General features: G+C 38.7%; 1 protein-coding gene across 1 annotated transcript in view; it reads right to left on the reverse strand.

The window, feature by feature from the left end:
- Positions 1 to 3,478: 3,478 nt before the first annotated feature.
- The window catches only part of LOC135713688 (uncharacterized), a 145,180-nt gene continuing 124,825 nt past the window's right edge, over positions 3,479 to 23,833 (reverse strand). The window contains exons 5-8 of the mRNA XM_065236874.1: positions 21,855 to 21,999; positions 20,945 to 21,315; positions 15,137 to 15,395; positions 3,479 to 3,839 (exon numbers count right to left, since the gene is read on the reverse strand). Coding sequence (XP_065092946.1) covers positions 3,636 to 3,839; positions 15,137 to 15,395; positions 20,945 to 21,315; positions 21,855 to 21,999 — 979 coding nt within the window. The 3' untranslated portion in view covers positions 3,479 to 3,635. The remainder of the gene's footprint in view (positions 3,840 to 15,136; positions 15,396 to 20,944; positions 21,316 to 21,854; positions 22,000 to 23,833) is intronic.

The raw sequence follows: 23,833 nt of genomic DNA on the forward strand, positions 1-23,833 counted from the left end.
AACCGATTTGTACCTTCATTCATAAAAGTTATCCTTGCTCGCTTTCTACTCTCTATATAAACAATTTCACACTGCCGTACTCTAACGGAACTATCAACTCTATACTTTCATCTCCTCATCTATCGTATCAGAATTACCACTCTAGTCTGTTATTTGAAATTAGCATCTTCAATTATGTAAATCGTTGACTTCACGCAGAAGTGATATAAAACAAATATTTAAAGAACTGTGCAAAGTTTGGGGACGACTGGTTGAAAACCTACTTTTTTGCATTTTTATCCCTACACACTACGGAAAAGACATGTAAATTTCAGTGCCCTGAGACCGACACATGCAAGCGGCCTTTTTGACATAAGAATCAGTTGAAAAGGACGAGAAAATCAATTCAATCAAACGCAGTTTTCGTCGAGTTGCATATGTTTTAGTTTCAGGACACTTAATTTTACATGCCATGTTTGTTTACGTTCCAGGATTTACGTCAAAGCTGAATTACGTCTCGTGTAAAAATAATAATTTCTAAGTGTGTAGAGGAGACCACAATTTTGCTTGAACCATGCAACTGACCATGTACAAATAATTTTGCCAGGAAGTGTCTAACAACTTTGCCAAAGGAAGTACGGTGCAAGAATATATCTAAAAAATAGTTATAGCTGTTCAAATATTTATGGTTTGAATTAAATGCCAGAAATCATTTTTTCTGCCAACACTGCCGTTATATCAATGGGAGTCAGATTCGAAACTGAAATAATTTCGGTGTTTCTTATCTTATCGATTTTGTATGTTCAGATGAATTATTTAAAAACAAATGCTCTATCTCATATACGTAGCTGGAGAGTGGGGGCTTAAAACAACCCCCGCCTCCTCACTCATATCAATAGAAGTAAAGTTTCAAACTGAAATATCCTACGCCTAAAAATCAACTTATAGAACATAATTAAAAAAAAATCTTTTGCAGGCTTAATGCTTGGAGCCTACTTGAACAATGCATTTCATTTTAGTCTAAAAAAATACTTTTCTCTTGTACAAATTTTCGAAAAAGGTTAGACTAGCTCAAAATGTCAAAAATGTTATAACATTTTTGAATAAAAAAAGGTCTATTAGAAGTTTCTTATAACTTAGCGTTGATATTCCTTCAGCAGCTTTATAAATAGTCATTGGTTTCTTATATAACACGATGTATTTCTATTTTTTTTTTTAATAAACATTAAAGATTTTCTTAACAATATATTACTTAAGTCCGTTCGGGACAATATGTGTACCATCTTTCTTCAATTTTGCTGTATCATAGGAAAGCATGTTTTGAAGCAGCTGATTTGGAAAAAAATCGGAAAAAATGTAGCCTTAAGTAAGCAACTTAACTAAAACTATTATATTCATAAATGATGAAGTATTGAAGTACGATTTAGAAGACTTAAAAAATTGATTGGATTTTAAATGATAAATCTAGATGTTATGAACATGACTAAGTACCATACCACATAGAATTCCAGGTGTTTTCAGCAATATAACCAAGAATAAGCACTCCAGGATAGTTTGGATGGCCTGGGACATCCTAAACAAAATTTTTTGCTGATATTTTGCTTTTTTTGTATGATTTTCGATCAAATCTTCCGAAAAATCTGTAACCCTTACTGTTCATGTGTAAAGAGAAAAGTCGTCCCATAAGGGTTAAAACCACTGCTCCTGAGTTGGATCGCATATTATGTTTTAATGATTTCATTTACCCAGCGTCAATTGGTCATGACATGACTTTAGAGCGGCCAATTTTTATTAGCTCCAACATTGATAAAACAAAATTTGTTGCTTGGGAAGTCATAAAATGGTACATTTACAAAACTCTCAATTAACAACTGTTAAACTAATCATAATATAAATAAGTTAAAAAGCGAATAAGGAAAAAGCGAAAATTATAACTTACTCCCATCGGTCTTGCATCGCAAACACTCACATCCCACTATCCAAATTCAACAACTCAATTTTCCTCCTCTTGCCAGTAAAACCCCGTCCAACTGTTATCTGTCATCTCCATTGTTATTCTCAACTGATTTCCGCAGCATGGCATCATCCACCTTCGAAAATGAGTAGCATCAAGCTACCAAGTCTCCGCCGGGTCGGAGATGCTGCCGCCGACGACGACGCCGTTGAGGACGAAAATGAAAAATTATAAAACAATAAAGACTATAAATTAACGTGATTGTTTCGCACTCGTACGGAATTTTCCAGAGTAGGTATGTCCTCCTTATCCAACGCAACAACAGCTCAATGAGCTGCTTGCCTATGCTACGTATCGTCGTACTGTAGAGGGAAAACTTTCCCTTCGCATGCTTCTATGTGTAGATTCCTTCACGAGTTTCCTCCCGTCCCGTTGCGTTGTCATCCTTCGGGGTATATCATCATCACCGAAGAGGCCTTGCCAAGCAGTAAATTATGCAAATTTCTATACCGTGTCTCTTCCGCTTTTCTCTTTACTCTCGTTCACATTCGATCCCAAAAAACAACGACACGGGAAAGTACCATTATGAGGCAGTAGCGCGGTGCACTGGGACTGCTGATCACACTACTGGAGCAATGATGGCATGCTTCCAGCATTGTATTTTGTGGGAAAAGCTTTCCGCGCATACACACACATTCATCCGGGAAAATGTGGAAAATTTTCAATATTAGTCACAAAAGACAAAGCATCGGCAAACAAGGGCAAATCACACATGCTTTCTTCCCACTTCGGGAAAGGGTGACGGGGTGTATCGCCATTAATTCGTTTAGTCTTCGATGCACTGAAGGCGTTGCTGGTGGGAGTGAGGCATAGAGCTACCAATTTCTTCCTTTGCTTTCGGTTCAGGCCCAAAATGCATCTTTCATGTTCGTTGCCTTAGTGTTTCAAAATTCATTACACAGTGGTTGAACACAGATTATAGCACTGGGATGGAAAATCATCCAAAATTTATACTTTTTCCGGGACCGGTTGAAATTATCTGAAATTTCATGGAAAATTACTGACAGCGACAGGTTTACAATTCACTATGTTAGGAAGCCTCCAGATTTAGGTTGTCCTTCTCTAATTTCAATAAATCCTTCTGTAGTATCGCCATAAAAATCTTTTGAAGTCGTATTTGTATTTCTACTTTTCTATAAATCGTCAAATCAAATCATGAAATTTTTTAAATAATTATATTTTACTATAGGTTCGATGAGTCTCCTCAGTACAAGAATATTTACAAAACATTTATCAGCACGATCTAACGCAACAAGACAAGTCTGCCATGATTAACTTATCATCTTAAAAGTATCATGTGAAGCTACGCATCTGCTTGCATCGCGTACTCAGACGGGCACGTTCTTACTCGACGCCACTGTCTAACCACATCACGTGAGATTGCTTGTATTCTCGTAATTGAATTTTACCCCCTACTAAACGTAGAAGCACACTCTCACCTCAAAATAAGAACACCCTGCACTACCCGTTCAATGAAACAGTATCGCTCATCAAATATTTAAAAAATAATAAAAAGCAATTTTATTGCCGTGAAAATCCACTTATCACGTATCACTTATAAGAAATAAAAAAAAAAGTTTAATCTCACTAGAAGACTCCTCAAACGACTACGATATAATAGCAAGAGAGCACCTAAACTTAATTACGACGATTGCTGCAACAGTTCCAGCTGATCCAGTTTATCCAATTCGTCTTCGATCCAGCTCCGGTAGGTGGTCAGATTGGTGAACAGATGTGGCGCCCGGTTGATGTCCGTCGACCAGGTCAGAATGCCTCGCAGTTCCACCCGTGCCGTCGCTCCGTCCTCTGACCGTTCGGTGCAAATCAGGGGTGATCCGCTAAGGTCCTAAAACAATAAATGAAAGCAGAACATTACTACTGTGGTGAAGCGTTGGCCGCAGCTCTGTGTAATCAAATAAGTTATCACTAAAAATTAGCAAGAGCAAATGTTGAAAACGCCAAAATAAACAATCGAATACCTATTTTGAATGGGAAAAACAAACCAGACCAACCACCCCGATACCCAGTGACATAGGCGTGCAGTGGATAAGATGGAATGCATTTAGATTATAAAAACCATAAGCTTTGCAATCTGAGTATTCGAAGAATATTACAATTTTGATAGAAATGTTTGGGACCACGAGTCATAGAGCTTAAATTGGCAGTGCATGTGTAAATTCAGATGCCAGAAAGAAAAATTTCAAAAATTTCAGTCATTTATTGCTAAAATTAAATTGTAGCATTTCCAAACTATTTTTCAAATAAATCACCAAAACATTGATCGATTCTCTTCATAGACATTCTCTTTGGGTCGCCATGGCCGTACAAAGGCACTTGCGAATATTTTTGACACACAGTTTGATGAAAAAACAACGTTTCTACATCCAGGAAAAATTGTGCAGTCATGTTATTAACAAATTAGAAAATCGATCAATGTTTATTTAGACCATCCTTTATTTTTCTTAAATGGAAAATGTTATGGTTTGAATTTTTTTGTTTTTTTTTTTTTATTTTATGGTAGACAGACGTAAATCAGATTGAGTGCAGCTAGACGTTTCTCTTCTTCTTATTCGCATATCAAGCTTATTGCTTTGTGCATATTAGCTTATTGCGTGCTCTCAACTTAGTGTTCTACTAAATGCACTTCCACAGTTATTAATTGAGAGCTTTCGATGCCAATACCAATGCATGAAATTGTATATTGTGTAATGCTTCAGTATATTTCTTCCTTGGATTGTTATCTTGTTCCAATTTGGTCAGTGGAATCTTGTAAATAGTCTGCTCTTCCCGGAGAAATTTCAAACCGCCCCACAGAGTGGTATTTCTTCTAATCTAGCTGGCCAAAAGTCGATTTTTAAAATTAACCAACATTGTTTTTTAATTGGTGCATACCCAAAACATAGGAGAACAATGCTCTATACCTTTTATGTTTTATTCATAGCTCACAACGTTGTGATATCAATTCAAATTTAGCTGTATTTGCATAGTGCAAAATCGCACGAAATGATCGTTGAAGGAAGTATTCTTGCCTGTGCTTGCTGTTCGGATTGAATCTGTTTGTGTCACATGCAGAGCGTAAAATTATTGACTGCTTAGGCTGAGTGTGAAAGAACTGCTCTATTTAATTCATTGCTCTATCCAGACCGTACACATTTAAAGACTAGGCAACGAAAGAGCAAGCAAAAACATTCAGTCACTCATGAACAGGCGACTCACACCGCTGGCTTTCGCTCACACAGCATGTAATTGAGGCATTTTTCCATATAAAATGTACGCTCAGTCATTCAAAACAAGGATGGGGTACCATAACGGAAGAATAAACGTGCTGACTGAGCTACTGAATGAGTGCTCTGCTGCCAATGACAGTGACTTACTTCCGAATCATTCAGACTCTCACGAGGCAGTGAATGATGAGGCGGATGGCTGTTCATATTCATTTGAAAATGACTCATTGAACCTGAGCGTTTTGCGCACTGGTCACATATGCATTGATCAAACAGGCATTGAAGTATATATTCCACATGATATCAGTTTATTTTGCTAAATTTAGGATTCGTTCCAATAGTTCGTCCTTTTATTTATTTTTTTTTTTTTTTTGGTAAAAAAGTTAATACATTCTGTATTTTTTGTGATTACATCTATTGAGCATTAATGACAGGTATGGAAGCTTTAAGCGAAAAATCAGCTGCGATTATTTGCGATCATTCGAGATCCTATAACATCGAAATATCGAGTCAAAATAGATAAATCTTACACAAAACAAACAAAAATGCTTATACTGACCTCAAACTTCGCATGACATATTAAAGATCGTTTTTGTTTTTTTTTTCTTTGTGAGTTATATGATAAGGTTCAATCGAATCAACTTTACAGAGCCGAAGATTTCACTATACAAACTACAGTCAAAAGGTACAACACAATAAATACCTTCCGCTATCCAATAAGCCTCCTCCATCAGAATAGGATCCGCTTTCATTGCAGCAATGGACGCAAAATGTGGTTATCACGCATACACTCATCACGTAACGCTTGCTTTCCAAAGTCGACCACACATCGACCGAAAGAGCTGCTGATGAAGAACAATGAGGAAGGCCACTCAATGGTTGATGCCGAGTAAACAGGCGATCGCATGACACACATCGAGAGTGACCTGCTTCTTTAAACAGCCGAGTGAACACTGTTTTTATTTTGTTAATCATCAAGATTTGTGCATTCAATTTGATCACAAAAGGGTGGGAATTGTATTTAGAAGAGAGGGTTGCCTTCAAAATGGATTTCTTTTTTTTTACTTGAATCACGTTAACAACGTTCTATATTGAGAAGCCGCTAATGGTCAAAATGTTACTTATTTATTGAGCTAAAAAGTAAGACCATGCTGGAGGTGGCTGAGTTCGACTCTCGGTCCGCTAAAATAATTTTCAGGTTGGAAAATTTATCGAGTTCGACGGGCGTAGAGGATGGTTGTACTTGCTACACAATAATTCTAATGCAAATAATAAATATTGCTTAAAATATTCATAAGAAATGTTGTCAATATTCACGAGAGTTTTTCTTTCAGTGTGCATTGTTTTATTTTTTCTATTAACAGTATACACTGTTCTCAACACTTCTTCAGAAAGAGACCCTTCCTCCCAAAACATCTCAATTTGGCTCGTTGGGCTATCTTTTAGTGGACTACGTTTTAGTTGGGCTCCCGTTAGTTGATTTGTGGTCCACCCAAATTGAAGTCAAACGTCATTTCTGACATAACAGATTTAATGTTTCAGGGACTCATGGATGAACAATTTGGATAGTTGCTAATCGATTTTGACGATACTACCTAGGACCGCTACTGTTTTCGATCTTTTTAAACGACGTCGCCTTTCTGATACCATCAGAATGCCGCGTTTTCTATGCAGACGATACAAAATTATTAAAAGTCTCTCGGGCTGTTGGGATCTCCAGAATATGTAAGGTATTTTTACTGACTGGTGCTCCAGAAATTTGGCATCGAAAAAAGGAACCTTATTTCCTATCACCGAAAAATCGAACCCATTATGTTTGACTATGTTCTCTACGGACGCTGTCTTGCTCGTGTAGAGCACATAAAAGATCTCGGCGTTACCTTGGACTGCAGACTCACTTTCAGAATCCACTACAATGACATCATCTCCAGAGCTAATCGACAATTAGGGCTTTATTTTCAAAATTGCCCACGAGTTCCGTGACCCGCTATGCTTCAGGTCACTCTACCGTATGCGTGATAATGTTTGCAACATCGTACAAATAAGGTTCCCGTTTCACATGTGCGTACAATGCCTTGGTTTTCTTTGCATGCACGTAACCTATAGCTCATACCGTAGTAGGCTGTGTAATACACAGTGTGTATAAAAGAAAATGATTTATTTTGTTTGACAGTTGCACCATGACGAAGTGGCAGCGTATTCGTGATTTGTCCCACACGCAAATGTCGCAAAAAGACATTTCAATCGCCATGGGAGTGTCCCGGTGAACCGTCAAAAGGGTTTTAGACCGAGAAAAGAAAGGACAACTATCCGCGAAGGTGGCCACAGGTCGTCCGAGGTTAGCTCGGGTTCCGAGGGTTATCGCTGCTATCAAAAGGAAGATTCGGGTGAATCCAGCGCGTTCAATAAGGAAAATGGCAAAGGAACACGGGATCAGTGACTTTACGGCACGGAAGATCGTAAAGGAAGATTGCGGGGCGAAGTCGAGGGCACGGAAAAAAAAAACTCCCATGATAACCAACCGCACCCGGGAGCTACGAGTCAAACGGTGCAAGAAAATCTTGAACTTCTTGAGCGAAAAAATCCGGTAATCATGTTCACCGACGAGAGCATGTTTACCGTCGATCCCGTATCAAATTCCAGAACCGACCGGTATATTAGTTCTCTTCCGGTAAAAGACGTGACCGACGAGCAACAGTGTGCATCTGACCAAGCATCCTGCTAGCGTTATGGTGTTTGGATTGGTGGCTTCCGATGGCAAAAAAAGGGACCCGGTATTCATTCCAGAAGGCGACAAGGTCAACACGGAGGTCTACATCAGGATTTTAAGTAAGTATGTTCTTCCGTGGATCAAAGAAAAGTACGGTCCGAAGCCAAATGTTGTATTTCAACAATATGGGGCTCCGTGCCACACCTTGAACCGCACTCAGAAGTGGTTTCAGGAACATCTTCCGTTCTGGGCGAAGGATATGTGGCGATCTAGCCCCGATCTTAATCCACTGGATTACTCAATATGGCGCGTCATGAAGGCCAAGGCCTGTTCTAAACACCACCCGAGTACAGCAAGCCTTATTAGAACCTGCCGTGCATTCCGAAAGCGTGTGGAGGCCGTAATTGCAGCAAGTGGAAACTAGATCGATGATTAACATAGTTTAAGGCTTTGAGAAACATCCCCCTTTAAATAAATAAAAAAAAACCGAAAATGAGTTTTTTGAGAATTGTTTTAATTTTGACATTGCTCAATGGTGCAAACATTATCATGCATACAGTGCGATCCTTATTGGAGTCAAGTTTAGTTGCTTGGTGCCCTTTCCATGCTAGCTGGATCACTAGAATTGAATCCGTTCAACGCAAATTTGTGAGACATGCTTTTTGTTTCCTCAACTGGCGTGACCCAACGAACTTGCCACCGTACGAGGAGCGTTGCCGTCTCCTGGGACTCGAACCATTAGAGGTGAGACGGACGGTCGCTCCAGCTATGTTCGCTGGAAAGCTGCTAACGGGTGACATTGACTGTCCAACACTGCTGTCTCAGCTGAATATGCATGCCCCTGAGAGGCCTCTTCGTCAACGCAACTTTCCGTTTTTGGAACCACGGCGCCGAAATTATACACAACACGAGCCAATTCTAGCAATCAGCCGGCAATTCAACAACTTCTTTTACATGTTCGACTTCAATGTATCAGCTAACGTGTTTCGTCATCGGTTACTTGGTCTTTTCCGTACCGTTGACGTATTTATGTAGTTTAAGTTTTATTCATTTAGACAATAATTGTCAGTTGAATTTTTCAATATACAAATAAACAAATACAATCGGTGTATCTGCAAGCAATTTTCAGCTTTTACAGGTCAGCCTACCTAACGAAAGCCTTTCACTAATGTAGTATAAAGGTGCAATGAGCAAATAAAATAAATAAATAAAATGAAATTAGAAAATAATAATTGTGTTTTAATATCCAGAATAGAAAATACGACACTATTAACGAAGTCATTAATCAACTGGTAACCGCCATTACTAATTATAATAATAATAATAATAATAGTAATAAGAATATTTGAACTTTCCTAATGAGATTGAATTCCACGTCGCAATCTCTGATTGGTTGAAGTGTTAAAGCCTTCAGCTATTTAAACAGGGTGTACTGTCCATTCTGACGCTGAACAGGTAGCATCTACTTCGAAAGCAAGCGAGCCCTCTCCTTCTTCTGGAAGTGAGAGTCCCCAAGCGAGCCCTCTGTCGACGGTAACCAAGGCAACCACCGAGTACCGATCAGCATACACCAGCAGCCTACTTCGATCGAGAATATGGCACGGAAAGCCCTCTTATTTGAATAAGTAGCGCAATCCAGCCAAATCTCGAGTAGGATGATGCCCAGTTACGACAACTAAGTGGGTTATGGGTTTAGCCCAACGAGTGAAAGTTGACTGTAACTATATAATAACAGAACGTTTTTGACAAGATTTACAAGACGGCTTCATTCATGTACTTCATCGTACTTTAATTTTCCACAAATACTTTCGTGAAAGAGGTCATCCACCATGAAGATCATTGACATTTGCATAACAAACATAATGTCACACGAAAACATCTTATGACCAGCGCTGTCATTGTAAATTTAGAGCTTGCTACTAATTTATTTTTGAGATATGCTTACAATCGCCCACCTCAAGTTCATGCGCCCCCTTTCAGGAGCGCCCATAATTACAATTTATCTCGATGCGCATTTCAAAACGTCTTATCTGCTTTGATCGACTCTCTTCATCGACTTTCTTTTTGGATAACCACTGCTATGCAAATAGATTTCGAGCTATTTTTACCACACAGTTTTGCGTGGTTCTGATCTAGCGCCCAAAACGTCAAATACAAAAGGGATAGGTTTTGCAGCTGAGTTATTAACGAAAGAGAAAGTCGATTAAGAGAATCGATCAATGCAGATAGAACCTTTTAAAATGTTCATCTAGGCATGAATGTGTAACTGCTTGTACACACAATTTAGTTTTCTCTTCCCTAAAGTTAATTTGTACTGGGGTATGGGAAAAACTTGTATGCAATTAGCTCAACTATTTGAGACGAGATCATCAACTAGAGTATCCAGACCATGACCTTAGATAGCCAAACTTCAAATCATTGTTCAATGCTACCATAATTGTTTCACTGTCTTCGTTCAGAAACATGGATTGGGAAGCGATAATAACGGAATTCTCACGTAACATTTGAAAAGTGCTTATCCTCGTTGATCGATTATCTTCGTCGACTTTCTCTTTGGTTTACCACGGCTAAATAAACGAATTTCTCGCTAAGCTCGCAGCACTATTCGACAGAAGATGATGTTAGCTTGCGCCTGAAACAACACACTCAATGCAAAATTCATTTGCAGTCGGGTTATTCACGAAAGATAAAATCGATGAAGAGAATCGATCAACAATTATAGGCCCTTTACTCGTATTGCGCGAGAATTCTTTTTTGCGTTACAGTAGAACAATCAATAGACGTCACTAATTAAAGCGAGAATATGATAATCCAACAGATACAGACAGATATGATAAGTAAGACTTCCTGCAATTTTAACAGATGATCTTAGAACAGCCCTGAAGATCCCGAAATGTTACTAAAGATCTCAAAACAAACGTGAAATTCTCTGCAATTCAATTCATTGAAGATCAGTGGACTTTTATTAAGTCCTCAGAATTTATTAACAGTTCCTGCCATTTCAAAACTACCCCGATGCTCACGGTACTTCCCTTTAAAACCTTTGAACTACCCAGATCATCCATGGACATCCCTAAAGTTATCGGATTTTTTCTGGAATTCTAGGAACTTCTTGCAGATTTAAAAATTATCCTGAAGTTCTCGGAACATCTCCAATGTTTTTGTATGTTTCCTGAAGCTCTTGATGCTGCTCTGAACTCAATTATACTGTCCTTAAAATCCATTAACTTCTTAAAAATTCTCTGAACTTCTGTGAAGTTCTTAAAAAATGTCAGCAGTTTTCTAAACATCTATAGACCTCTTGAAAACCTAGGAACATTCCATGATTTCCGAGATGTATCTGAAATTAATGGAACTGCAATGATCCTCTCTTAAGTTCACCTGATTCTTGATTCCCACATTTTTCTGATGTTCATGAATCTTTCCTGAAGTCGTCAGAATTTCCCGAATCTTCCCTGAAGTTCTCTGGACTTCTAGGTAGTTACCACAGTTTTCCTGAAGATCTCCAATTTTTTTTTTAATTACTTAACTTCCCTGGAGATCTTTGTATTCCCTCGAAATTTCAGGTTATTTTTTTAAGTTTCCTAATTTTTTTCTGAAATTGAAACAAAATGATTGATAAAGATCTTAGATTTTCACTGAAGTTCTCAAAACTTTCTTGAAATTCGTGGAACTGCCCTTTAGTTATCGAAACTAATTCTTCGTTATCTTTAAACATCCCCAAAAGTCTAGATATGGGCATCCCTTAACTCAGTTCGTAAAGGCGCAGCAATCAAGCAAGATCGATTCCCGCCCGGTCTAGGAATTTTACGAGTTGGACAATTACAATTACTCGACTTCCCTTGGCATAGAGTATGTCTGTACTTGCCTCACAATTAAACTAATAAAAAAATTGCGATAAACAATAAGCTTCACATGCGAAAAAGAAGAAGACGAAGAAGAAGAAGAAAGTCTAGTTATCACTGATGTTTAAGGTGCTTATATTATTGGAAATATTATTGGAATTGGAATTCCCTGAATTTCTAAATTATTTTTTTCAATCTTCAAGTTTCCTTCAACTTTTCTGGACTTCCCTAAGGATTCGAATCTTTTCTGATGGTCCCTAAATTTTCAAATGTTCCGGAAATTTTCATCATAGGGTTATATAATGATATCAACCTATATGGCATTTTTTGTAAGTTTTCCTCTAGCTTCCAAAAATATCCATGTGTATCGTACAGATGATGCATAGTTCTTCGACAAAATTTTAGGAACATGATTTTGATTTTATCGATGGGTCCACTCTTTAAATCCATAGGCCATCATTGAAGCTATTTTCCCTATTTATAAATATCGATGAAGACCCCAAAATGTCCCTGAAGTATCGAAATAATCACGGAATTCTCGGATTATCCCATAATTCCATGCAACTGGAAGTTTCTGCAATTTTCCATAACTGCTTCTTCTTGTTTCTTTATTAAAGTGAGTTTCTACCATGGGCTAGTTCATCTCTATAATTATCCATAAGTTATTAGAACTAATGATATATAATGAAACTAAATGGAAATCTATATACTTCACTGAAGTGAATTTATGAACGTTCTCGCAATTTTCTTGAAATGTATTGAACTACCTTGAAGTTGTCTGATCTTCACTGAAGTTTTGAAACTGCCATGAACATCACGGAGCACCCCCAAAAATGTTCTAACATTTTCCTGATGCTCTTGTAACCTCCCTAACGTTTCTGAAATTTAAATCAAGCTCTTGAAACGTTGCTGAAGTTTAAGAAATTCTCTGATTTTCTTGAAATTCCGTAAACAGTCTGCACCAAAGATCTTTGAATTTCCCGATATTTTCTGAATCTCCGTGAATTTCCGGCAGCTTTAGTGAAGTTTCCAATTTTTTCCTTGTGGTCTCTAAACTTCCCGGATGCTCTTTAAATCTACCTGGAGCTCCCAAAGCATAGTCTGAGTTCTCAGAACTGCTCGACACTGTGTAACTTCCTTTAAGAGCTTTTAACCCGTCTATAGGACCTGAAATTGGGACTGGCTTAAAGGTCTTAAATTCATTAAATCTATCCAACTGCCCTGAAGCTGCCAGAACGTATCTAAAAAATCCTAACGCATGCCCGTAGTTCTGGAGGTTCTTGAAGTTTTCGGAACTTACCTCAAGTTTTAGAAGCTTCTTTTAAAATCTTAGAAATTTTCAAGAGATTATCATTTTTCAAGGTTCCCGCATTTTTTCTGATGTTAATGAACGAAAAAAAAGGTTTTCAAAATGTTCCTGAAGTTCTCGGAACGTCATTAAAAATCCCCCAGTTGTCCTTAATTTTATGGAACTCCCAACTTTTTAAAAGTTTTCTGGACTTTGTTCTTGGAAAATCTTTAAAGGTCAAGCATTTTTTTCAGAAGTGATTTTAACGGTCCTTAAATTCTTAAATTTACCCTGAGGTTTTCGGAACTTCCCAAAAGATTCCACAATTCAAAAGTTCTTGAAAATATCTTGAAATTGATAGAACTGTCACGAAGTTCCCTATTCTTCATCTTAGTTCACTAAATATTCCTGAAGTTCATTTAATTGCCCTGTAGTTTTCAGAGTTTAGCCTTAAAGATCTCAAAGCTATGAACTTTTCTATAGTTCTTGGAACTAACCTGAAGTTTTTTTTTTGTTTATTTCTCTAAATGTTTCGGAATCTCCCCAAAAATCTTAGAACGGACCTAAAATTATCGGAATTGATCTTTTTTTTTTGGTATTTATTATCGAGATTTTTAGCCATATGGCTAGTACATCTCTTCAACGAAATTGATTCTCATCTCTTCAACGAAATTGATGCTCCGTCATCCCTCATTTCTTCAAGGCTTTCCTAAATTTCCCAGAACATCAATAAAATTCCTGAAATTTTTCATAAACTCACTAGCGGCGAAGCAATATTTCTACATTTTTAGAGCAATGACTTGTCAAATTTCACAAGAGCATAAGGCGGACAAAAATAGAAGGGTGTCCAAACATTTGGGGAAGATTTTTGGTACGCCCAGTTAGTTTTGATTAAAAAAAAAACAAATTGGCTTATGGAGTTGATTACTCATGGAGTAACCATGAGTAACCAATATGACAGGCATAGACCTCGGTTGGAAATGCTAACATGAAGCTTTAGTGTGATGATTTTTATTAGCTAGAGAATGATTTTTAGAAGAGGGTAGGTGGATAGTTCCGTTAGAGTACGGCAGTATGAAAATTGAATAGAAGTTGAAAATGAGCGAAGGGCCATTAATGCGACAGTTTTAAGATCGACGCACATTTTTGCCTAACCCGTACGATGTACGTGGGGACTTGAAGTATGTCTCCAAGTCCACAGGCAAAAATGTGCGTCCCTCTTTTTGCTCATAAACTGACTGCGGCTGTGGAATAGTTCTAGCAACGTTTTCATCACTACCTAAAGCCCCACGTTGCGAGAGCATTTCCAGTCGATGGTGTGTTATAATGCAGTTCTTCTTTACCCAACTATTGTATTGCTCCTTTCGTCATGACCAACGTGATCATATCAGAGAGGAGGCACAGGCAGTAGGGTGGTTGTTGTGTGCTGTACCATCATCAGCATTGTTGACGGCTACTCCCGCCTTGAGTTGTTACATTCAAAGTGTTTTTATGTTACTTCATACGCGAAGTTAACGATTTTCAGAGTTGGTTGGAAATGCTAACATGAAGCTTTAGTGTGATGATTTTTATTAGCTAGAGAATGATTTTTAGAAGAGGGTAGGTGGATAGTTCCGTTAGAGTACGGCAGTATGAAAATTGAATAGAAGCTATCCACCTACCCTCTTCTAAAAATCATTCTCTAGCTAATAAAAATCATGACACTAAAGCTTCGTGTTAGCATTTCCAACCAACTCTGAAAATCGTTAACTTCGCGTATGAAGTAACATAAAAACACTTTGAAGGCATGGACCTATTAAATTATGGTGATCCTAAAAATCTGAATAACGATCCGCTCAGCTCCTGGTTGGTTGGTTGGTTATCTTTATTGAGGAGATTTTCAGCAAGATACTACATGCTTCATTCGTTTTTAATATCACAAAAAAAAAATTTTGAAAATATTATTGAAAACGTTGCATAAGTGCTGGAAAAGCTTTTAGAAAATTGTTACCTAAGGTACTCGTCAAACCTGCAAACGCTCTCGTTTCTATACTAAAACTAGCTTCCAAATCAGCAAACAACGTTAATAGTCCTTACCACATGCAAGCTGCGACTTTTATCCACCGGGCCGGCACACAGATTCCCCTGGTGCTGCAGATAGTCCCGGTGTTCCCGACGGCATTCGCTACTGTTGGCCGGAAAAATGCTAATATTTGCCGTTATGTAATTAGTGCCATCGTCACCGGAGCCGGTTCGGTTCAGCCGCACGGTTCGGCTCCGTTGTCGTACCCGTTGGTTTAGCCGCTGCCTCCGGCTTCCAGCTCCTCCTGCTCCACCGGTGGACGACCGACCAGCACTGTACCGCACCAGCATGGATTTCACGGTCGCCGGAAAAGATAGATGTGATAATTGAATAAATAATGCTCTTTCGTTAAAACTATTTAATTTTCACTTAAGCAAATACTATCACCGAGCTGCAATAATATGGCTATGGTTGTTAGTCGTGTTGGTAGTGCTTGCCAAGCGGCATAATGAATTTAGTGTGCTGAAAATATGGCGAGTAAAGGGTGAGATTGTTTGCTTGGGAAAACAGTGTTAGTAAAGTGGTGATGCAGTTTAATGTTATTTTGCTGGGAACGTGAACCGGATTTTATGCGAATTTAGATAGAGCAGCATAACAGCAAAAAGCCGAAACGTGTCAAATGTGAGTGAAAGCGGGTTTTGGTTACTAAATTTTATGACCATAGCGTGACTGAGCTAAACCTTCTATGACCCACAGTTGAAATCACATAAATAAGACTTGAGAACGTCGAGGTGGGAACAATTGCAATTAGTGTTTCGCTGGCGTTTCACATGCTAATTAAATTAGTCTGTTACTTTTGCAATATCGTATAGAAGTTTCAACTCCTTCTTTCAAGTACCAACGATAAAAGCAGTATGTGCATCGCACATTAACCAACCTCTTATCACCAGTCTAGTCTAATTGAAGACATCCCTCCTCTTGATACCATTCGAGAATTGGAAAAGTTTTCACCGTAGCCAGCCAAAATTATGCAAACAGTCAAACCGCTCCCTCTGAACGACGGTGGAGAACAACGCGCATTTATAGCTCATACGCCAGCAATTGCTCCCGTTCAAATTAGAACCGAAAAATAAAATGTAAAAACTTGCAAGGTAAAGCAATTTTAAAATTGAAATAAAAATGCAAATTCACCTTATTCCCAACCATCATTATCGTTAAGTCCATCACCGTTGGCGACTTGTTCCGTACACCAACCGTAGGATGGCCTAAACTTTTCCTACAACCATCCAAAAAATAAACCCATCCGAGCGCTTAATACAGAATGAAGCAAACCTCCTGCAATACTCGACGGACAGAGGAAGAAAATTGAACGCCGCAAGCACAAGGACTAAATAGAAAGTTGAAAAGTTACCAAGTTAAACATAGCTCATCTTGCAGTGAACCAACTTCCTGGATGGGATACTTCCGGGAAAATGCAACCAGAACCCTACCGTTGGACAGTGGGGCCAAAGTGGTTTAAATTCTATTTTTTTTTTTTTGTAAACTATTAATAGTAAGTATATTGTTCAATAACACAAACTTTAGGACCCATAGGCTAATACCGAATCACCTGACCTGGTTGAACAGAGAGTGTAGAGAAGAAAACTTCTACCTACACTCAAAAAATTTATCACATATCTAATGGATGAAACCCATGTGAATTTCTCATAGCTTTCATGTGATCTCACATAGCTAAAAATCCCACCACAAAATCATATGAATATTATGAGGCCGATGAAATTTATATGAAAAATCAGATAAAATTAACGTGATCGCATAAATGTTATGTGAAATTCAGATGCATTCCATTAGTTTTGTTTATGGATGAAAATCATTTGCGTTTTCAATGAAAGCTACATGAAAACTATTTTCGGTGTAACACAATTCCTTTCTGGTTGCTTCAGAAAGTACCTGCATCGTTTCGGACACTTAAGGTCACCTTTCTGCTCAGAGTGGTAGGTGCATAATTGCTTCTCTGCCCAGTTGATCTAGGTGGCACCTTCTTTTGAATGGGTAGTAAAGCTATTGGTCCTGGCCCATGTGATGATGGGTTCTATACCTATGGTCCACATGTAGAGTCACCTCCCTGGCTTCAATGTTTGGCACTACGTGCGAAACAGAGACGAGAGGCAGCTCACCTCACTCGTCACTCAAAATATTGAATTAGATTAGATTGCTGTTGCTTTAAACATAATATAACTATTGAGTCATGAACATTAAATGGATTCTGGATTTCTTACATCCTCTGTATATGATTCTTACAACACTCGTAATGACAGTACAATGGACTGATGCTTTTTCTTAAGTTCTTTGGACTTCCCTTAAGATCTCGGAACTTCTTGAAAGTTCTCTGATCTATGCTGATGCTCCCGAAATTTAACAAAAGTTCCCGAAACTTACATGAAGTTATTTGAACTCCTCTAAAAATGTCACCGCATTTTCCCGAAGTTCATGAAATAAGTCTGAAGATTCCGCAATTTTCCTTGTACTCACGAAACTTTGCTAAAATCTTCAAAAAATTTCTGAGTTTATTATTTGAAAGTACTGAAAATTCATTGAGGTTAATTGAATTGCCCTGAGGTGCTCTGAACTTCATTGAAAGACTATTGAGCAATCGATGAATTTACGTTACGGTCGACCAGCAGATGGAAATGATGAGAAAATGATAATGACGTTTTGCTACCTATCAAATCGTATGGAATATTTTTTAGTACATCATCACTTTTGTGGTTTTGGATTTCAAACCTAGGTGTCGCGTGCACTGGTGCAGTTTCGCGAAGATTCATCAATTCTCCTGAAGTGCTTCTATGAAGATCTGAAATAAATGGCAATGTCCGATATATATTTATATATCTCTGATGTTCACCGGATCTTCTAGAAGTTCCTGAAGAATTTAAAAAGTTTTCTTAAGATTGTTTTCAGGCTTCCCAGAATTTCTTGGAATTTCTTAAAATATATCGAAATATTATTGAAACTCATAAAACTGTCCTGTTCTTTTCAGAACTTCCTCAAAAGTTTGGATTTTCTCAAAATTTTTGGAAAATCCATTTAGTTTTTTTCGCTGTTGGGTCATTCGTGACTTGTCCAGTGTGAGATTTGAAATCGTGACTTTGGCGTGAGATGTATGGATGCTAACCACTAGGCCAGGGTCGCCCCAATTTTTGAAGTTATTAGAACTGTATTTAAGGGGAAAGGGGACGTCAATAATTTTTCGGAATTTCAAAAGACAGATTTTTCGTTGAAAACTGAAGTTCTGTCAATGAAAATGGTAAGCAAGTAGACAGCAAATTCACATTTTCATGAACGTAATTTAATATTTGGACGAAACTACTTTAGATTTTTGAAAATTAATTACATCAACTTTTACCTTAAGACCTCTGATCTTCCCTGTAGTTCTCTAAACCAAGCTTCTCTGAGTTTCTTGGAACTTCTTTAAAGTTTTAACAATTTTCATCAAGCTCTCCGGACATCTATGAAGTTTTACTTCCTTGAAGTTCTCATAACTGTTTTAAAGTTGCTACAGTTTTCCTGATGCTAATGGAACTATCTTGGAGTACTTTAATCTTCCTAGAAGAACCCAAAACTCCTCCAGAAGTTCGTTATGTGCTCGCGGTCGATTCAAGAAAGTGCCCAGAAATTATCGGATCTTCCTTTCAGTTTTCGCAACTTCTTTAAAGTTTCTTACGTGAAGCCTGCCCTGAAGAGCTCATAATTACTCTTGATATTTTTTTTTCCAGAAATTACACTGAAATTAATTTAACTTCTAACATCATTCCTGAAATATTCGGAACTTCTTGAAGTTTCCCGCTGTTTCCTGAAATAAAAAAAAAAAACTGTTCGAAAGATCTAGAAAATCGCCGTAAAATTTTCCCCGCCGTCATGGAAAATCCGACTGCGACCATGAGATGGATCGGAAGACAACTGGGAATCACCCATACAACTGTGTCTCGCGTGGTAAAATCGTTTAAGGAGTCCCAGACGACCGAGCGGCGGGCTGGAAGTGGAAGAAAATCGAAGACAGCTGACCCTGTGAAGGCCCGGAAGGTGTTGGATTATTTCAAGCGTAATCTGAACCTTTCGATTCGCGACGCGGCTCTGAAGGCAAAGTGTTCCGCCTGGTTCGTTCAGCAAACCATGAAACAAGCTGGGCTTCGTGTATTCAAGGTCCGGAAGGCACCGAACCGGCATGATCAACAAAACACGGCGGCCAAATCCCGCGCAAGGAAGCTGTATCGAGAGTGTTTAACGAAACCGATGTGTGTGGTTATGGATGACGAAACCTACATCAAGGCAGACACAAAGCAGATACCGGGGCTGGAGTTCTACGTTGCCAAATCACGGTTTGATGTTCCGGAAGACATAAGAAAGAAGAAAGTGGACAAATTCGCCAAAAAATACTTGCTCTGGCAGGTCATATGCCAATGCGGTAAACTGAGTAAACCGTACATCACAATTGGTACCATCAACAGCGAAATTTACCGCACCAAGTGCCTCCAGAAGCGTCTGTTGCCCTTCCTGCGGTCCCACGGAGGCAAGACAGTATTTTGGGCGGACCTGGCATCACGCCATTACGCGCGATCGACGTTGGATTGGTACAGAGACAACAGATTTTGAGCCATAATGAAGGCCAAAGTTCGAAAATCGTCCAAGGTGTTTAAGAACGAGCTGGAGTTGAAGAAAGAATGGATGAAAGTGACCAAAAAGGTCGGCTTCACCATTGCACAAAATGTAATGAGGTGTCTTAAGGGAAAGGTGCGGGCTTTCAGCGATGGAAAGGAAATAGAATAAAGTAATTATGCCGAAACATAATCCATATGCATTAGTTCATTCCCTGAACGTTTCAAGAAAATCCGACTTAAAATAAATTTTTGGCGAGCACTTTTGTCTGGTGCATTTTTTTCGAGTACAGGCCTTAGATGAAATTTTCGATTTCGGTTTCATTTATAATGCAGATACCGAATATGTATTTACCTCAATACCCCTAAACAACCCAATTACAACTGATCTGGCAATAACAGAGTAACAACCGTCGGCAGTCAATCATGTTCATATTGTGTTCAAAAAGTAACCTCGAACCTGCTTGACAGCGAAAAATCTGAAAAGAACAAATTCTGTAGTGAGGTCACCGGAATGTTTTTTGAATAATTTTGAAATTTTATGACAGCTTAAATTTCGAACAGTTTGTTTTCCGAAATACATTGTCTCTAGAAAATCGTCACGTTAAGGTTTAATTCAAAAATATGCATTCTGAAATAATTTGTATGTACGCTGCAATCCATTGCTACAACTACCATTACATTTGTTGTATGAAACATATCCAGAGGATGTAATAAATCCAACCTTACATTGGACGTAAGAGAAATATTTGTGCGTGTGGTTGTTGACATCCATGACTATCGCACCGAAGGCACGAGTTCAAATCTCATCCCCGGACAAGTCACGAATGACCGAAGAGTGTTGATGTAACTATAATTTAAAAAAAAAACAACGCATTTTGAATATAACACTTACAAGAGATTACAAATGGTAAAAAATAATACTGAAAACCGGAGCAACATTTCCACCACCATTCAATGTTCAAAATCCCACTATGCAATGGCTGCCAACCAATAAAGTAACACCTCTCATGCTGGCAGCTATGCGGTTAATTTTAAGCAATACAAAAAGTATAATATTAAAATTACGATTACACCACTTTTTGCTAATTCAAGCCGCCCACTACTACCAGATCGTTCTGCTGAAGGGAAAGTTGAAAGGAAAGTTAAACCTATCCACCGAAATCAATCAAGCGCAGGAATCCTATGGAATTCCCCTCTGATCATTACTGCTTGAAATGTACCTACCTGGCACTTTTCCGAAGCTTTCTCCAGGAGTAAGTTTGACAAATATTGGACATTGCCGGTGAAGGATGATTTATAATTGATGATAAGCAAATATAGGCCGACGATTCTGGTTGATGATTCGGCTTGTTCCCTGCGATAACCAAAGATGGAGGGAAGCCTACGGACGGATCCTGAGCCAGTGAAGAAGAGTTGTTTCTTCGACTGTTAGGGCTTACTTCCGCATGTTGTTGGAGCCAGATGGTAGCGGTGGTAGTCGTAGACGCGGCTGCAGTTCTACTGATGTTTCTGAAGAGAGCCTGTTTGAATACTGTATTATCTTCCTCGTCGGAAGGTTGATGTTTGCCTTTGTCCTGTTCCAGAACAAGAAGAGCCTGAAAGGACGAGTGAGAAAGTGTGTTTGTGTGCGAGAGTGATTAATAATTTACTCGTTTGGTTTCTGCACGTTTCGATTATTATTATTACAATATGTACATTATGGATCTGGTAGGATGTGGCGTTGCATAAATTTTGCTCCTGTGTGAGGGATTTGTGGAGGCATGAATATTTCATTTGGATGTGATTCTATGGAAGAGGCCATTATTGCATATTAACACGGTCAATTTGTGGGTTACGGTGATGGGCGAGCCTAATGGGCCGTATTTATAATAATTTATTACATGAGCATGTGATTGAAATGAAATGCAAATCCACTTCATCCCCACTAACTTGAAATCTATCTAAATTAATAGTCAAAAAGGTCTAATAAACACATAAAATTCAACAAACACTGCTCACATCACCTTCTGAATTGCTTCAAATGCCAATTATCGACAAAAGATATCATCTTTTTTGCTACTATTAATCCCTCCAATCAAATTACTACCCTCAATTGAGCAGAGTTCTTTATCTCTCCCCACCACGCTATACCTACAACATTGTTCTCCAGTCGTTCGAACGTCGTCGCAAACTGGTCCGGTATGACGATCCTTCGAATGGCACGCGACTGCTCCTCATCAACGGCTATCCGGCCGGTTTCGCTTGACTGGCGCCGCACAATTAACTGGTCGGGATTTTTGCTAACAGCGTCAAAAAGGCGAAGGAAAAAGGAGGAAAAGAAGAGAAACGTTAGAAGATCTAAGATTTGTGCAAAGAATGAAAAAATCAAATTAATGCTTTCCACTCGAGATGATCATAAATGTAGTAATTGATTAGCCATTTTATTGTCTATATAACGGCATCTACGTCAGCTGATCAAGAAATGTCCATACTTTCAATACACATTTTCCTGATTTGTCCGGAACATTCACGTGTTTACAAATATCAATGATGTCCAGACTGACCTGATTAATCTGGGAAAATTGATCACCCCTAAACAGAAAGTGAGGGCCTACCAGCTGGGCACTGAAGAGGTTTATTTTTCCTATTATCATTTAGTGTTAATGCCTCAGTTCGTAAGCAAGCTCCCCAAGTAGACCTACAAACAGCATAACCATTGATTGCCCCAACAAGACGGTACGCAATCCAATCGGAAGAACTCCCAGCGCAATCATCAATGAACTAAAGCTTTCAACTGAACTCAGCTCTGCATTCGAAATGAGAGAAAACCAGTTGAGGGAAACAATCACCCCACAACCGACAATGTTGACGATGATGCTTACTGCTACTGGAAGAAGCTCAGTAGCTCACGGTACTGGAATTCTTAATTTGGCGCCCCCTCTAAATAATTAACAGAAATTAAGCTGGAAATTGTTTTTGCTCTCTACTGTGTGTATCCTGTGTTATCGTAAAAAGCAAGATGGATTCAACCGAAGAAAGGCTCACCACTGCACAGAAGATCTTATACCAAGACCCGAAATCAATGAAGAGGGAAAACAGCGACTAGAATGGAACAGGGAAAACAATCTCCAACGAAGCTGCTGATTTTCTCGTTGATTTAATTCTCCCGCGGGGGTTGAGTAGAAACAATACAACAAAGAGGTTGTGGAAGTGAACAGCTAGCAGGCAGGAGCGGATTTGGTGATGATCCGTTTTGGCATGGCTCTGCCCGATAGCAAGACATGGCTGCATAGCAATAATTTGCTTGAGGCGGCGAGTTCATTCCCGGTTTGGCCGAGGAAATTTTCGAATGTAAAATTTTCTTTGATTTCTGGGCATAAAGGGTGCATTCAATAAAAATGGCACACACATATTTACTCACCATAATTAAACCGATTATTTGATTTTCTTGAAATTGTCATGGAATGAAAAACTACTAAATAGTTATAGTCTACAAAATTTGATTTAATAAATTTCGTCTCCCATCCCTTCCTTTCCACTCCACAAAACATCCGCAAATCGCCTGCCGGATCAGGAACTTCTTTGCAAATTTCGATAATTTCTTCTTGAACACGCACTTAGACTTGGCAACGAAATATTCTTGCCCAATAAGTTGAAGGAAGTCGGCCTTGACGTAAGTTTCGTCATCCATCACGATGCAACACAATTTGGTAAGCAACTTCGTGTGAAGTTTCCGGGCGCGGATTTTCGCAGTGATGTTTTGCTTCTCATTCCGGTTTGGGGCTTTTTGAACCTTGTGAATATGTAGCCCAGCACGCTTCACGATTTTCTACACAAAACCGACTGACACCTTGGACTTTTTAGCGACATCTCGAATTGACATGTTTGAATGTTTCTTGAATTGTTGCACCACTTTCCTGGCCATTTTACTATATATTGGACCACTTTTACAACCACTCCCTTCCTTCCTTCGGGCACTCAGATGCTCCTTGAAGGTTCGTATCACACGAGACACAGTTGTATTTGTAATTCCAAGCTTTTTAGTAGAGCGTAAAATTATTTACAGCTTAAGCTGAGTGTGAAGACACTGCTCTATTCAATGCATTGCTCTATCCAGACCGTATGTACCAAACG

The sequence above is a fragment of the Ochlerotatus camptorhynchus genome, unplaced genomic scaffold (assembly GCF_037179485.1).
Source record: "Ochlerotatus camptorhynchus isolate MF236.1 unplaced genomic scaffold, CSIRO-AGI_Acam_v1.1 ptg000041l, whole genome shotgun sequence".
In the NCBI taxonomy this organism is placed as follows: domain Eukaryota; kingdom Metazoa; phylum Arthropoda; class Insecta; order Diptera; family Culicidae; genus Ochlerotatus; species Ochlerotatus camptorhynchus.